Consider the following 16,532-nt stretch of genomic DNA (forward strand, 5'->3'; position numbering starts at 1 on the left):
AATGCACAAAGGAACCACTAAAGCCTATTTTACGATTTTGAATCAAACTTGAACAAAATACGCTTCAGTGCAGTAAGATTATATTTGATTCACGTAAAAATGTGTAACACAAAATATACGCAGCAATACTGTATCTTTGAAAAGGGGAGCGGAAAAAGAGAAAAACGACGACAGCACCTTACGTTTATGGCAAAATAAATAGCTTCAACACTCTGTAAAAGGAAGAGGCATAAAATGAACCGAACCAATGAACGGAGCAGCAACCAACGAGTTTCAACCGTTTCATTTGCAATATAGTGAACATTAGGAAGACGATGTGTAGTAACAGTGATGTGGCTCACTACTCCACGCGTGAGTGAACTCCGCACGCTTGAGTGACTTCACGGTCGATCAGGTTTAGCGTGACGACAAGTGAAACAGGCTTTGGTGAGATCGAGGGCTACGACGGCGCACAAGAACGCGTGGGCGTGTAGCAGCAGAAAAACAGACCATAGCAACCCGAAAATCGGCGGCGGTTTGTGGATCCCGTCATACTTCCACCGATAAGAGGTTGTAAGTTGAAGTATGACACGCTGAAGTGCTAACGGCCTCTCATACCCTGGGTGGTGCAATCAACTACAATTGTCTGTGGCACTTACAGTGTCATAGATTGCTGACGCTCGCCGTTTTCTGAAGCCCAGGTTTGCTGCTGGCGAGCTTTCCTTTGCCCTTGTCTCCAAGTTTACGCCAAACGACCTGAGCAACAACGACAGTAAGCACTCTACTACGGACTCTTACCTAACCACACGCTGCAATTTGCGCTAATCGTGAATACTAAAACAAAGCTTTTAGGAAAACAATGGCATTTAAAAGAGCCTATACTTTATAAAGGGGAAATTCGAATGATTAAATGGCATTTTACAAAAACAATTTTTATAGTTTAAAAATACTAAGCATACAAATACTTACTTGTCACACAAAAGAGTCTCCTGGCTGCTAAGCAAAGCATGCAAAGAATAAACAGAATAAACATTATTGTCCTATACTATTTTAATTATGTAATATGCTGTTATAGTTAAAAGGTCTTACATTGCACATTTCTCGCACCATCGCTTTCTCCTTATCATCTAATATTGTGTTATTAACTGGTGATAACGGATACTCAGTGTCTTCTGTATCTTTGTCTAATTGGTCATGTAATTGCAAAACCTGCGGAAAAAAAAAACTTTAAAATATAAAACAACAGAGACTGATAAAAAAAAAAAATAAAAAAATAAAAATAAACCTTTTATAAAAATGATCATAATATTACATAAGACATCTGTTATGAAATTTTTGAATTCCATTTTAATTTAAACTTTAAAACCATCCCATGCTTTTCACAGTTTGTATATTAATTTATCAGCTTGTACATAAATGCAGAAATGTTACACCTTCAAAATATGCCCCAGCACATTACATGTAACAATAACTAAATATGAAAAACAATTTCTGAAATACAGAGGGACAGTTGGTAGCTATTTAAAGCTCAACATATTTAAAATTACATGCTTATAAAATGGTGTAACTTTTAACATGGTGAACTCAGTTAAACCTTAACTACAAATGAGAGCTGCAAGTACTTGATGTCATTGAAGGCAGTTGTAATTATTGATTGAATTCGTGTAAGAACAGTTTAGAGTATTACACCACGGTAGGGTAACTGTAGTTCTACATAGAATAAATGTCAGGAAAAATCCAATTAAAGATACAACTTTTCGGAAATAGTTTTTTTTTATGATTTTTGCATTTTTTTAGCTTTTTATGATTTTTTGGGAGGAATTTTTCAATTTAACTTACAAATAAATAGGAATTACGTTTTAATAGAATTATTTCTACATGACATATAATTATGTAATTTGTAATGAACAATTTAACAATGAAACAATATAGTTTAAAGTTAAGACAGTAAGTAATAGGATTAAACAGACTCGGGAATTACTCTAAAAATAGATAAATTAATGCAACGTACGCACATTGTATTTCTACCGTTAGCAACTTTTATAAACCACTGTAATGAACAAAATGTTACAGACCATAAAATGCACTGCTGGCACAAAGTGATATATCATTATTATAAGTTAAGAGAGTAGACCAAAATTATAACATTAAACTTGCGCTTCTTAGGAAACTAACCTTCTAGTAAAATAAATTACAGATTTGATCAAAAACTGTTTTTTTTGTTGTTGTTGCAGGACAGGCAAAACATTGTTTAAAAAAGGGCCGTTAATTTATATGTTAAATTGCTAGATAAACAGTTTCTTATTAAACGTATTATGCCGGTAGCAACTAGTAATAGCAGTGAAATACTATTTTCATATCAAAAGTTGAGATTAAAAAAACTGAACCATCTTTAGTAAACATATATTTGTATTTAAAATGACCAGAAAATTCGTGTTTTATGCAAATATGCAAATATGGGATCTTAAAACAATATGTCTTATATTTATATATATATATATATATATATATATATTCTCAATTATTATATCTTTAGTTTACCTTCATAGCATGTACAATGGCTTCAGGTTTTTGAGAAGGTGTTGGTTTAGGTGGTAGAGAAGTATCACTGCTCGACAAATGAGGCTGTGTAATACACGTTGAGTTATTATACCTCAGATTAAGAGTACCACAGCTCGTAAATCAAATAAGTTTTATGCGTAATCTGATCTGTAGTCTGGCTATAAAAGGTGTGAAGAGAAAAAAAGTTTGCAGGTCTTACAGCTGCACTGAATTTTTTTAATTTTCTGCCTTGAACCTGACCTTTACCAAAACTTTTTTAAATGTTTTGTTTGTATAGTGCAACAGAGTATGAAATAAGGACAGTGCTTTTTGCCTTTTGAGCAAAAACATAGGAGAAAATGGACAAAAACTAGAGTTTGCTATAAAAACAAGCTGATATGTAATGCAAATAAAAATACTTTTCATACAAGGTTAATACTTATCAGCAAATATTATGTCTCAAACATAAAAACTATGTTTGTTACACATACATAAATGTGAAAGTGAAATAATACTATGGGATTTTACTAACCACACTTTTTAACAGTCACATAGGAACACAATGTATTTTAGCAACAAATTTAAGCTAGTATTTGATACAACTGTTACATAATATAGTAGGTAACAGAATTTACAAGTTAGAAACAGGGTGTTGGGGTAATGGCTCAAATCTAGCCTAAATCCCAGGTCCTTGACAAAGACCTCACCCACATAGAATAGAAGTGAGATACAGCTTTAACTACTGCTTTGGAAACATTGATTTTGAATTGGAGAGTAAATGCACAACGCCACAGCCCACAGTTCACTTGCAATCATTGATTAAGACACAAGTGCTTCACTTAATCTACTTCTGCTTTGTAACATCCCAGCTCTCTTTAATCAAAATCATAGCATAGGAAATTTTGGCTATTTACCATTTACCTACTGGGTTGCATCTAATATAAATGGGGCAAAAAATTTGCTGTACAATAAGTTATTAAAAAACCGGAATGTTCAATAGATTTTTTTTAATACCGCCTGCTTAGACTGGCAGTATTATAAAAAAAGGGATAAAACTTGAAAAAGCTTTTTAAATACTTTTATATAATGCATAAATGGAACTCATATTATTCATTAGTATTACCGCTCATAAGACATATTACAAATCGTTGCATGGTGCTAAACATTAAACTGGCCAAGACTTCATTAATAAAATAAAACAAATGATGCTAAACTTTGACAGTTTCCAACAGAATATTAAAGCTATAAAAGTCACAAAAAAATGTAAAACACACCATGCTTAACTTAAGGATCTGGTGCTAGAACGTAACAGACAAAAATTAAGTCGAACCAATTGTATAATAATATATAAATAGACTTTGCCTTAATGGCATCGTCAGTCTCTTATTTAAATACACATACCATTCTTGTGTGGTTTCTATGCCTGTTGATATCCGAGGGCATGGAATGCATGGGAGGGGTGGTTAGGTTGGTTGACAGGTTGGGAAACGTAAAATCATGAGTTGAGGTTGCTGGGGGAGATGGCGGGACAGTAATCTGGATTATAGTAAAAGCAGGATGGTAAAACGAAGATTATCCACAAAGACATTCTACTACAAAGTGTTGAATCACACTTGTGAAAGAGATTAATAGAATTAGAAGAAAAATTTGTAGATCTTGTACTTATTACAACGAATCAAATGAATTATATAATACATTTGTAATATTTAATACAATTTTAAATTTAAAAAACTGAAATTGTTAGATGAATCATACTGTGTAGTATTACTACTATATAGCCTATACTGTGATTTATGAATATCTATTCTCTCTATGACATACACAAATATACATATACCATAGTAAATATTAGCCAACTTACCCGTTTAACCATCACTTTAGGTTCATCAGATCGTAACATCCGGTGTTCAAAGTGGCGTAAGTAGGAATCATTTTGAAGAGAACCTATAAAAGGCGAAAATATTTTTTAAGAAAAATTTATATTATAATATAAAAATATATATTTATATTATATTAGCCTAAGCTTATGGTTAAGCCATTAATTTAAAGTGGCAGACCAAAGAAAATTAAAAATGTTTTGTTTTTTTAAAACATTGGCGATACGTTAAGACCACATTTAGGCATTACTCAAATTTTAATTTTTTGCTGATATGCCTTTTAACATATAACCTAGGGATAGCTACTAGTCAGTTTACCTATATAGAAAAAACACAAGTACAGCATGTACAATGTACTGCAGTAAAATTAAAAAAAAAACTAATGCACTACAAACAAACATGCCTAGATTGCAGAATTAAAAGGATTGCGAAGGGAGTTAAAAAATCCTACGACAAATAGAAGTAAAAGCTCAAGGTAAAGCTACAGATTAACTTCTTACTAGAAAGTGGAAGATTATCTTTTGTCAATGAGCGGGAATGATGATCTGGGCTATAGTTGCTCGCCGTTGATCCGTTGCTGCTCCCGTCTCCGGAGTCCCTTGTTTCCGGAGTATGAAGAAGATTTGGAGGAGGAGGGAAACTGCCCTGACTGTCAACTGAACTTCTGTTTCCCGCGTTTTCCTGGTCCAACATTAAGCATATCTCCTTTAAGGTTTTATTCTCCTGCACCAGAGTGGTTTGTTTCAGCTCTAAGTCTTTTATTTTTTGATGGCAAGTGGCCAGTTCTTTCTGAAGTACACCAGTTGCATAACGTCCAAACATTTGCCACTCTCTTGCTACTTTTTTCGCTTTTTCTCGGTCATCGTCAAGGAAACAACAGATCCCTGCCAGTTCTTCTTTCTCTTTAAGCAAAGCATCTTTCTCGAGCATTAGTTTTTGATTCACTTCTCTCACTCCTCGCACTTCAAGAAGGTGAACCTTGAAAAAAAGAACAAACTTATCTTATGAACTGTGGCTGGGGAATAATTACGTAGTCAATTCAATCTGCTTTTTGTAATATTCCCCCTTCACAATTACTGTCAGCTTATCTTTAGTTTTTAGGACGTTTTTTGAAAGCCCATTCACATGACTTAAATATTCATATATTCAAAGTAAAACAAAAGTCAAGATCTACTTACAGTGTATTGAATGCTAAGACTCATACTCTGTTAAACTTAAATGCAAACAAGAAATCGACTTATACTACAGGCTTTTAGCTGTAATGTGCACTATACAACACACTGAACTTGAATGATAATTTCACACAAAATTAAGCACCCTTTGCCATAATAGACATAATGTAAACAAACTGAATTATTCACTGAATACATAATTAGGAGCAATGGAAATTATAGGCTTACACATACAGATTCCAAAACAATTAAACAATTAAAAGAAAAACAGAAAACAGAAATTATGTTGTTGTATATTTTACAATGTAATAAGAAGATCTCACACATGCTACACATTTGTTTTTCAGGTTGCTGCGTGCTATTTTTAATAACCAGAGTACAAAGTACGCTGCTATATACTGTAGACCAGACAAAATTGACAGCGTTGAATAACGTTTCACAAACATTGATTTACAGATGCTTTCTACACATGTTTTCACAAGTTTACAGATAAAGATTACATAACGAAACAAACAAGCACCAACCTGTAACTTTCTGTTCACATCTTTCATTGCTCTGCTCCTTTCAACGAGCAATTTTTTATTTTCGTTTTCCGCAAATCGTAATCTTTGTATCACATGATCGAGGCCTTCGTGGCGAAGCTCGATGTCGGTGGGAGAACGTAAACATCCAACATCCGATCCTCGGGAGGAGGGAGAGGAAGTAGAGGAGGAAGAAGATGGGGAAGACTGCTGGTGATACTCCATTATTTTTTTACAAATTTTTTTACACCAAATCTAATTTTTATACTAAACAGATCATCATACTAAAATAAGATCAAAAAAAAATAGTTAAATGCCTTTTACATACTAATGTGTTAACATAAATTATCCAGAAATTTAATATTCTTATAATTATGAAGCATGCAAGGTGCCTTTAGTGTCAATGCATTTGATTTACAAACAAGAAATCTCCTGTCTGCAACCTTTTCGTACTTTTATCATTTCCATTCAACAAAAGAATAATATAATTCCCAACAAAAATATTAAATAATTATTACACTACTAAGCGTGCAAAATAAACTAATAAATGCATACTACAGAATAACATAAAATACAGCAGTAGCGAAACTACAACTTCTCGAGAATAGAAACTCTTTTGCGTCTTGCAACTTTATTGAAGTATGCGGTTTGTAAGAAAACAAGAAAATACAAATCAATCACTACTTCCGCGTGGTGGCGCCCTAAACAGTTTAATTTTGTAAACACAGGGGGTTATATTTTTGATGTTGTAAAAATATTGCCTTGTTTCGTTGCGTTTTATCTAAAAATCTTAGCTAGTCGTTTTTAACTTTTGTTCATTAGAAGTAGCACCAATTGATTAAAGGGTGTTTGTTTTGATTGAATAAGTCGACAGGTGAATTCGCTTAAACTATACGTTTGAAAAGAAACGTGTGCGAACGCGTGCATGTAAAGTAAATGAACAGATTGAAAATCTTACCTTTGCGGGATGACAGTTTGAAAAGTAAGTTATTGGAGCTGAAACGCACGTTCGAAACAAGCTATGGACCAAGTGGGAAACTGAAATTATTCGCTGAACAGAGTGGAGAACAAAGTTATGGATCGTCTTCAACTTTGTTCTTACGTTCTGTGGTAAATCTATACGAAGACGATCCCGTAATAAAACTACTGTTTACAAGCATCAAAGAGCACTTGAAAAACTACAAAGATTTTGGTTTGTTTTGTAGTTTTACATGCCTGTCGTTACTTCATAGCGGTTTAACAACGGACGTACCAGCGTCCGTGGTAACCCAGTGCTACGAAAAATTTTTGTGCGAAATTTCAGACTTTATTTCCAGCTCGGATCTCAGTTTTGACGTCAGTTCATTAAAATCATTTACAAAGCTGTTAAATGGGGTAATTCGGACCAAGCCAGCTCTAAAACTTACTGTAAATGAGGTGGAGACCTGGTCAGTGCAGATTTTAAAGGCCTGCATAAAACAAATGCCCTGTAAAGGCTGGAGACCAAGTAACCCATTACCAGCAATCACTTATCAACAAAGCACACTAAAACAAAACCCACAAGTGTTTGATGGAGTTATACTCGAGCTATGTCATTATACAGCAAGTGATTTACATGATATTTGTGCTGCCGTTTCTATGAAACAAAATCGCCGAGTCATGGTAATAAACCTGACACAAATTGCTGACTCACAAACTGAAATGTTCAAAAACTCAACCAAATCTGAAGTGAACAAATTCTCTGAAAATGAAACTAAAAAGTTCATGCAAAAAATTGTGGGCTGTAAAATTTCAATTCTATTTAGCCAAAGAATCGTTTCAGACGAGATAAAAAAGTTCCTTTCTGAACAAAGTGTCACTGTGATAGACCGGATAGGTCGTGATGCAATTGATTTGGTAAAGGACATTACAAAGTGTAAGATAATTGAGTATTTTTGTGAAGAACCAATTCATTGTATTGGTACCATTGATGATATAAGAGAAATTACTTTTAATGGGAAATCGTACATTCTTTTAACAAATTCTTCAATTCCTATGTGTTCTATTATAGTATTTTATTCAAATCCAGCAATTGAGCCTGATGTTCGACATATATGCACTGCTGCGTTACATACATTCTGGCAAACAGTAAACAGCCAAAAGGTTTTACCTGGTGGCGGAAAATTGGAAATTGAAATAGCAAGAAATTTACGCAGAATTTATTCAAACCAAAACACCCACACCGATATTCCATGCACGAAAAGTCAATTCCTGATTTGTTTAGAAAATTTTTGTTCTGTTTTTGACCATATTGGTCATATGCTGCATGACAGTCCAAATAATTGCCCTGTAATTCAGGACTGTTATACCTCAAAATATAACGCTATAATGGTGGCTGTGCAAACTGCTTGCATGGTACTAGGTATACAGTTTCATATAACGGATTAATCATTTTTAATTTCTTTAAAATTTGCTAACATTACTAGTTCACTGTATGTTGTGCTTATATGATACATAATTCTGCAACCTTATTCATTCATATTCGTCATGCTCTGATTCTGTAAGTTGTATTATTTAATCTGAAATGCATAAATACCTTTTTCCATATGCAAGTTGTTGTTCCACATACTAAGATATCTTTTTTTGCACAGAATGCCACAGATTAAATTAGAGCATGTTGTTTCATTCAGCAGTGAACATAAAGAACATAAAGTCGAGAACCTGCTAAAAAGTGGGAAATGGAAGTGTGCCAAACCTGGCGAAAAACAAAGTTTTGTTGTTTTCCAGTTTAAAAAAGCGACAAAAATCTCCTCAATTGACATTGGGAATGATGGGTCGGCATTCGTGGAGGTTTTGGTATGCAGGTCTGGAGGGGAGGAAAAATATGAAGTTCTTCTTTTAGCATCTTCCTTAATGTCACCACTAGAGAGCAGAACGGGGGATGGAGCAAATCGTGTTCGGATGTTTAGTAGGGAAAAACTTGTGTCCTCGGCTGCAGAACAGATTTGGGATCAAGTAAAAGTGGTGTGCACCCAACCGTTTAATAAAAATACAATGTATGGACTTTCGTTTGTACGGTTTAACACTGATGAGGAGAAACCTGAGGTTTTAAAACAAGAAACGCAAGAAAAAAACGTAAAAGTAGAGATTACCCCACAGAAGAAGAAAGTGGCACCCCCAAGTACAAGTAAAGCTAAAATTCAGGAAACTGTAATAAAGAAAGAGCCGCCAAATGATACAGCTTCTATAAGTAAGAAACTTGCTGGTCTGAAGAGGTCTGCAGAGCAAAGGAGGAATGAAGGAACTCCGAAGAAAAAGCAAACTTTGGATCCTGGTTCTGACTTAAAAATGGATAAATTACTAAAAGATGTTGTAATTGCTCTAAGTGGATACCAGAACCCTGAAAGGGGAAATATCCGTGATACAGCAATGAAAATGGGGGCACAGTACAGAAAAGATTGGACTGCTGATTGCACCCACTTGATTTGCGCATTTCCAAACACACCTAAATACACAAAGGTCATTAAATGCGGTGGTAAGGTGGTCAAGCATACATGGATCATGGATTGTTGGAGTAATAAAAAGTTAATGAACTGGAAAAGTTACAGCTTGGCGCCAGTTGCCAGCGACGACGAGGACAAAGAACAATCAAATTCACCGAAGCAAAAGGCGAACAATGTGTACGATGAATCAACAGACGCTGAAGACAGTGAAGACACTGACGCCGAGATAGACGGATTTTTAAAAAGTGACAAAAAAGAAAAAGACAGTGCAACTAACGGTGGTAATGTAGAAAATGTTAAAAGTTTGCCCAACTATTTCGACAGCCTTGGATTTTGCCTGGTCGGCGAGTTTTCTGCGGCAGTAGAACGCATGTTACGACGTCATGTTACAGTGTTCGGCGGCAATGTGCACGATTCTATTGAAGATAACGATGTCACTCATGTTGTAACACAAGGAGGTTGGAACACAGAGTTAAAAAAGCGGCTAAAGTCAAACCCTTCTCTACAATTCGTGCGCCCGGAGTGGGTTTTTAAATGCAGTAAATCTGCCAGTTTATTGCCCTGTGCAGCATACGCAGTTCCGCGCTCATAATTTGTAGCAATTGTGTTGTAACTGCTGTTACTGGCGCAAAAGTGACGGTAAAGCAAATTTAATTGTAAAACGTAAACCTCCTGCGTTGGTTTATGGCCTAATTAGTCACCGGTTTGAACACCAAAGCAGTTTAAATATATCACTGTAGAACTTGGGCGTTTAAGACTTGAATGATGGACTTATTTTTCATATAAAAGGGGGAAAATGGGACACCTTTAGCATGTAACATCGAAGTATCCGGATCGTGTTTTAAACAATTAACAAGGGTCTATGGGAGTCGCTAGAATACAGTTTTATAATTCTTTGAATGTTCTTTGTTTACTACTAAATTGGACGAGGAAGTAGAATGAAAAGATTTTCCATCTTCTCCCACTCTGCTATATTGCTTTTAAAGCCGTTATTTTGGGGATAAAACAAACAAATTATAGCCCATTCCATCGAAATTCCGTGTATTAAATTAATAACATATCAGATATAAATACGTACAGCGTAATTTTTACTTCGCTTCTAGTTACCAAAAAATAAAAGTCACAGAAATCCTAATGGTCAGTTTTTAGTAAATTGTGAAGATAAAACGCACTGTCTTTTGTTAAAATACACAAACCAGTAGTTTTACACAGTTGGTGCAAATCTTACGCGTTTTTTCTTTTCCTTGTTGGCGTATACAACAGCAATAATTGCCACGATGAAAGCTACACTGATCAAGAAAACAACAAAGATGACGTGTAAATGGATTTCACTCAATCTTAATTTACTTTCAGAATCATACGGTGTATCTTCTCTGTTAAGAGGACCAAAGAACGGGTCGAGCATCAAATCTGAAATATATTTATAGTAGGGTGAGGGAAGATGGGACACCTTTATGTTTAGTTTTCTCTTTTTATTTGGTAGTAAACAAATGACATTCAATGAATTATTAAACCGTATCTTCACGACTTTCACAGACCCTTGTTAATTGTTTAAAACACGATCAGGCTATTTGGATATTATGAGTTAAAGGTGTCCCATCTTCCCCTACCCCACTATATATAGTAGGATAGGGAAAGACGGGACATATTTAGCACATAATATCAAAAAATTCTGGTCGTGTTTTAAACAATTAACAACGGTCCGTGGGAGTTGTAGGGATGCGGTTTTAAAATTCTAATATTCTTTATTTACTACCACGTGAAATGGGACAATAGAATAAAATGTGTCCCATTTCTTCCTACCCTACTATATATATCAAAGCAACGTTAAAAAAATGAATGTAATTTTTCATCTTAGTGCGGCCGGAAACAACATTCGTTGTTATAATACGGGTGTTTTTTTCTTTAGTGCTTACGAGTTTAACACATGTGAAACTAGGCAATAGTTTGTAGCGCCATTCAACGTCTTTCCTAAGTACACAATGGCTTCTGTATTATGTGTTTTTGCCGGCTCACTAGTAAACCTAGAGCCTTACGCACATTATACATAAATATGTTCGGTAATACACACTTAGCTACAAGCATCACGTTACCCCTAGTCTACCAAAAGAGCAAGGCAGCCGGTAACTCGCAAACTGGCACGAGGTCTATGATACAACATCCGTGGTATAACGACTGTCTATATTCCAGCCACGCGATAATACAGCAAGTTACAATCATACAATTGGACTAAAAGAATGTCAAATTCTTACCTCGACAGGTCAGTCCATCAGCATTGATTACGTAATTAAGAGGACATGAACATTCAACCCTGCCATTTCTAAGGGCAGTGCAGTGATGTGAACATCCACCGTTGCTCTGAGTACAAAAACAACAACATTATTTTTAACGGTTATAATTTCTTTGGGTAAACTCATCATTAAAAGTGTCTGATTTTAATCATAAATTTGCCCAAAAAACGTTGCTTTAAACAGGGAATAAATAAATATTTATTTCACGGCGTCGGACAGCTTGTATCTTCGGCAGCAGTAAGATATAGTGGTCTAATCGATTTTTAATAATTTCAAACAGCACTTTTTTGTATTTTAAATAGTCTTTGTGATAAATTAAAATTTCACCAGAAAATGTCGTAGTTACTTACGTGGTCACATGCGGTAGGTTGCCTTTGCACGTGAATTGGTCCGTATGACAAGAGTGCATCCGGTTTTTCCATCAGCGAAGATCTACGTCGTCTTGCAGCAGGACAAGTTGGCTGTACGTTTTGTATAAAGTAAGATTATGAAAAAAATGCGAAAAAGTAAAAAGTACATGTATAGTTCTTCATAACATTTCTAATGAATGAAACTTCTTTATCCCCGTGTGGCGGGCAACGACAGACGTTTTAACACGAGTGTTCTGCTGTTTCTTACACCTATATCCTGCCTCTTACGAGTAACAACGCCCCTACAATTATAAAAATATGATTAAATTCTTACCGCCGATGTACAGTTGTTGCTTAGCCGAAGATCGCACATGTTTATTGTGCAGTGCAGAAACAAACTTGTACCACCACTGCTCCATACAAAAGATCGGAAACCTACTTGAACCTTTACGGACTTGTAGTTCATGAATACGACGTTCGCATCCTTGTATATTGAATCTATTATTGGGCACCTGTGTAAGATTAAATAAATGTTAAATTCGGGACAAAAGTTATTTAGGCCAACCAGGCACTAATTGGCCTAAAAAAATTATGCGCACAGTAGGGTTGGGGTAAAATGGGCCTTGTTTTCATTACCTTTTATCGTCCCATTTGGTGATATACATATAGAATTTGTTTAAAATTATATACCCTCCAAAAAAATTAAGGAAAATTGATATTATGTGCTAACTTTGTAACAATCCTACTTCACAGTAATATATATGGCTTTTAAATTACCATTTTTACAACTCTAAAAGTTAAAAAATAAATTGTACAGTTGAAATCATGCATGAAACACCCTAAATCTGACACAAACACGTTCTCGCACTTTGCTATTTTTTGATAATTTAGAAAAATAATCTACAAATGCAAGATTTTTTACCCGCCGCTGATCAGTGTGTACTTAGTCGCCGATGCGGCATCATTTGTCTCTGTCACCCAACAGTCGGATGCCTGTATGAAAATTAACAGTATTAAAACAAAATTTATAAAAATATTATTATATTAGTAAAGACACTGGTGGATATACAGAAATTAAAGCAGAATACACAAGAAATTCGTCTCCCATACATAAAAAACACGATCAGGATATTTGGATATTATGTACTAAAGGTTTCCCATCTTACCCCACAGTACGATATATAAGTTGCACACAAATAATTCCTTTTTACCTGCATAACATACTGCGACGGATCAGCATTAGACACCACAGCGAAGTAGATGTATTGCGGTACCACAAATGTAAGTGACTTGGTTTGGTTATCAGTAAGTGCGTGTAGGAACGTGGAATCGTTGTACATCACAAGTATTTGCGAGAAAGTTCCAGATACTTTGCCAGCTGTAATGTTAATTGCCCTGGAGCAAAGAATCGTTTTATATATCTGGTAACATTTTTCACCAGTCGGGGACGTTTTATAATCCAGAATATCTATCATATAAATATCATAGGAAATAGTATGTTGTTTATATAATCATACTTGATAATTCGGTTACAATTGTAGATGTGTTCTTGGGCAAGATACTTAACGGCAATTGCTTAAACTCAGTTGGCCCTTTATAGGTCTTCCAAATTGTCAGTCATCCAAAAAAACAACGAAAACGTGTTATAAAATAATGCACCCGTGTTAAAACCATTTAGGTTTTCCTGCCACGCAAGGCTAATCCAGTGAAATTTATTCTGTCCTTCGAAACAGACAAAAAACTAAGTTTTGTTGCGAGGCCGTTTTTAAAACGACATAACCGTAAACCATACACAGCATTGACAAATACACAAAATAGAACTTACTTTCGTGATGTGGCCAGGCCAGATTCGAGAGAAATATCATAACGACTTTGATACGAGCATGAAAATTGACTCAGGAATTCGATCTGACGAATAATCACCGCACTTGCCCCAATAGAGAATTCGGCATTCCTTAGTTTGTAGACGTATATTATATTGTTGGGTGTAACCTGCGGAATAGGAATATAGTAGGTTGGGGTAAGATGGTACACGTTTTTATATTTTTATCGCACTATTTAATTGTAAAGAAAAAAAATGCAGAAATATTTTTAGGCGTTGAAAACACTATTAGGAAATTGTTATTTTACGTCTTACGTTATACCCAACAGTATTATATTTAGTAATTCCAACAGCCTACTATAGATGCCGTGGTAATCGCATATAAAAATACATTGGATATATTTTCATTTTGCCAACAGGCAAGGCGATTTGAATTCGTTTATAATTTCCTATGGAACTAATCAATACAAAATGATTATATCTGCCCTAATTTTTTAATCTGCGTATTGGAAAGCTACTAGGGTAATTGGACAACCCAGGAGGTAACAAATAATCCACGGTAAACGTAATTAAAGTATTGTGGGGTGGATTTAAACGCTAGCGTGAGCTTATTTTCATTATAGTAGGCGGGGGAAGTTGGGACACATTTTTATTTTATCTTCTCGTCTAAATAAGTAATAAACAAAGAACATTCAAAGAATTATAAAACCATATCCTCACGACTTCAATAGACCTTTGGTAGGATATTTGTATTTTACGAGCTAAAGATGTCCCATCTTACCCCACCCTTGTAGACTGGTACGTAGCCATTGCTATTTTAACCAATCTAGTCTGCGTTATAGATGACAACGTATTTCTATAGTTTATATACTATGACTATACCAATCGAGTTGCCTCCGTTTAAGATATTTGCGTAACAAACACAACATAATTCGTATTTAAATCTTCGAAAACGATAGCGAAGATCATGTTATTTAAATCCCGAAGAGAAGGAAATCAACAGTTGTTAAAACACGATACGAATTGGAAGTGAGGGAATTAGTGTCAGTTAAAAAGCGTTACTGTTTCATTCAAGGACTTACCGTAATATTGCTTGCACATGTCCCAAACGAAGAACTGAAGTTGAAACTGATGAATCTTTTATCCGCTGATACGATAGGAATACATTCAGTATGGTTGATTTTCTGATTCGTCGAATTGAAGAGAGACACGTTACCAGAATATCCGAGTCCGAGAATAGCACAACGACTTAGCCTGAAATTGTGTGTCGAATTAATATGGTTAGTTTTGTGGGGTAGGATGGGACACCTAGCACATCATATCCAAATATCCGGATCGTGTTTTAAACAATGGTCTACCAGGTAGAGTCCCACTGTTCAAAATAGTGATGTATCAGTACTATTCCCTATGCACCTCACATTCTATTTAAACGTTATATATATATACAAGTTTAGACGATAACTGCATTTTGTATTCTACTCACCGGACAAAAATATTGTTTTCCCCGCATGTAACATTCAGGTCCAAATACGCGGCGTTTGCTACGGAGTCATTCGCATTCGGAGCCGCTGGAAACGTACTGCAATTTTGCGCCTGGGCGGACGCTGCACGAAAAAATTGCAATTTGAATACAAAAAACAGTAGTGTATGAAAATATTCAATAGACATAAAACTATATTGAAAATTTGAAAACTAGGCGGACGCTGTACAATAAAATGACATTTTACTATAAATGACAGTAGTGTATACGTATATTTTCAAATGGACATAAAACGCCTTAAATTTGTACCTCTATCTTTAGTTAAAAAAACTGCTAAAGATTTTACTAACCTGTTTGGCAGTAGAATACCAATATTCCAGTCGCTACAACGCCCAATAATTGGACGAAACCAGCGCCTTTCATTATGTAATAGACAACTACTAACACTACTAAATTACAGTTATCTGGCCTATAAAATACAACACTTTTCAGTTATATTTTTCACGAGTATATAGTTTCCTGTACAATGTACACTAACTTTTGTAGAGCGAGATTTCAGCTTCCGTTCTCATAAATCTCCGGCCTACTTCGTATATAAACAAAATGACACAGCGAGAGGGTATTTATGATATTTTCGTATACTATTATAAAACTGAATAGTTATGTTTTGTTGTTTATTATGTCATATAATTCGGTGACAAACAGTTATGAACATATACCAGGTTAGGGTGTATGTTTTCAATTCTTCTTATTTGGCAGTATACAAAGAATATTTACAGAATTATATTACCGTATTCTCGCGACTCCAAAAGCGTTTTATTTCCCAAAATTTGATTGGGAAATATGGGATATTATGTGCCAACGGTATCCATCTTACCCGACAGTGCTATAAAAAAATGATTGACATAATCGCAAAACGGCGAGTCATTACATCCGTATTTTTTACACAGGAGCCGTTTGGTGCATTTGGCAAAAATTAACTTATACACGGTTTTAAAATACATTATAACCATTCCCCAATAAAGTCTTGACAGATAG

The 16,532-nt window shown here is 35.0% G+C and overlaps 4 protein-coding genes across 7 annotated transcripts; 2 read left to right on the top strand and 2 right to left on the bottom strand.

Moving 5' to 3' along the window:
* Positions 1–63: 63 nt before the first annotated feature.
* Positions 64–6,410, bottom strand: LOC149728773 (coiled-coil domain-containing protein 85C-like). Of its 4 annotated transcripts, none has more exons than XM_089888016.1 (8): positions 6,094–6,410; positions 4,898–5,375; positions 4,382–4,464; positions 3,922–4,056; positions 2,521–2,604; positions 1,069–1,188; positions 949–972; positions 64–735 (listed from the first exon to the last, which is right to left on the bottom strand). In XM_089888016.1, the coding sequence occupies exons 1-7, from the start codon at positions 6,313–6,315 to the stop codon at positions 952–954; spliced, it is 1,143 nt and encodes a 380-aa protein (XP_089744142.1). In that variant the 5' UTR covers positions 6,316–6,410; the 3' UTR covers positions 64–735; positions 949–951. The 4 variants fall into 4 exon arrangements, with proteins under 4 accessions (XP_089744142.1, XP_089744141.1, XP_089744140.1 ...); XM_089888015.1 differs by having other exon boundaries at positions 949–975; XM_089888014.1 differs by lacking the exon at positions 949–972 and having other exon boundaries at positions 6,094–6,409.
* Positions 6,411–6,894: 484 nt separating this feature from the next.
* Positions 6,895–8,701, top strand: LOC149728774 (molecular chaperone MKKS-like). The gene has a single exon (XM_089888005.1). The coding sequence runs from the start codon at positions 7,027–7,029 to the stop codon at positions 8,494–8,496; it is 1,470 nt and encodes a 489-aa protein (XP_089744131.1). The 5' UTR covers positions 6,895–7,026; the 3' UTR covers positions 8,497–8,701.
* LOC149728775 (DNA repair protein XRCC1-like) lies at positions 8,701–10,686 on the top strand. The gene has a single exon (XM_089888006.1). It carries the CDS (start codon positions 8,701–8,703, stop codon positions 10,141–10,143), a length of 1,443 nt encoding a protein of 480 aa, XP_089744132.1. The 3' UTR covers positions 10,144–10,686.
* On the bottom strand, positions 10,576–16,509 carry LOC149728776 (alpha-tectorin-like). Its single transcript, XM_089888007.1, has 10 exons — positions 15,845–16,509; positions 15,498–15,618; positions 15,097–15,268; positions 14,018–14,184; positions 13,404–13,587; positions 13,115–13,185; positions 12,527–12,704; positions 12,193–12,303; positions 11,804–11,909; positions 10,576–10,961 (listed from the first exon to the last, which is right to left on the bottom strand). Exons 1-10 carry the CDS (start codon positions 15,915–15,917, stop codon positions 10,756–10,758), a joined length of 1,389 nt encoding a protein of 462 aa, XP_089744133.1. The 5' UTR covers positions 15,918–16,509; the 3' UTR covers positions 10,576–10,755.
* Positions 16,510–16,532: the final 23 nt, after the last annotated feature.

Source organism: Ciona robusta, chromosome 11 (assembly GCF_009617815.1).
Source record: "Ciona robusta chromosome 11, ASM961781v2".
NCBI classification, from domain to species: domain Eukaryota; kingdom Metazoa; phylum Chordata; class Ascidiacea; order Phlebobranchia; family Cionidae; genus Ciona; species Ciona robusta.

Coding starts and splice junctions, on each gene's coding strand:
- LOC149728773 (XM_089888014.1), bottom strand. CDS start 6,315: ATGGAGTATCACCAGCAGTCTTCCCCATCTTCTTCCTCCTCTACTTCC. Junction 4,057..4,381: donor CTAAAGTGATGGTTAAACGG/GTAAGTTGGCTA, acceptor ACTATAATCCAG/ATTACTGTCCCGCCATCTCC. Junction 1,189..2,520: donor CCATTGTACATGCTATGAAG/GTAAACTAAAGA, acceptor TTTTTTCCGCAG/GTTTTGCAATTACATGACCA.
- LOC149728774 (XM_089888005.1), top strand. CDS start 7,027: ATGAACAGATTGAAAATCTTACCTTTGCGGGATGACAGTTTGAAAAGT.
- LOC149728775 (XM_089888006.1), top strand. CDS start 8,701: ATGCCACAGATTAAATTAGAGCATGTTGTTTCATTCAGCAGTGAACAT.
- LOC149728776 (XM_089888007.1), bottom strand. CDS start 15,917: ATGAAAGGCGCTGGTTTCGTCCAATTATTGGGCGTTGTAGCGACTGGA. Junction 15,619..15,844: donor GGTATTCTACTGCCAAACAG/GTTAGTAAAATC, acceptor TTTTTCGTGCAG/CGTCCGCCCAGGCGCAAAAT. Junction 13,588..14,017: donor GGCCTGGCCACATCACGAAA/GTAAGTTCTATT, acceptor TCTTTGCTCCAG/GGCAATTAACATTACAGCTG.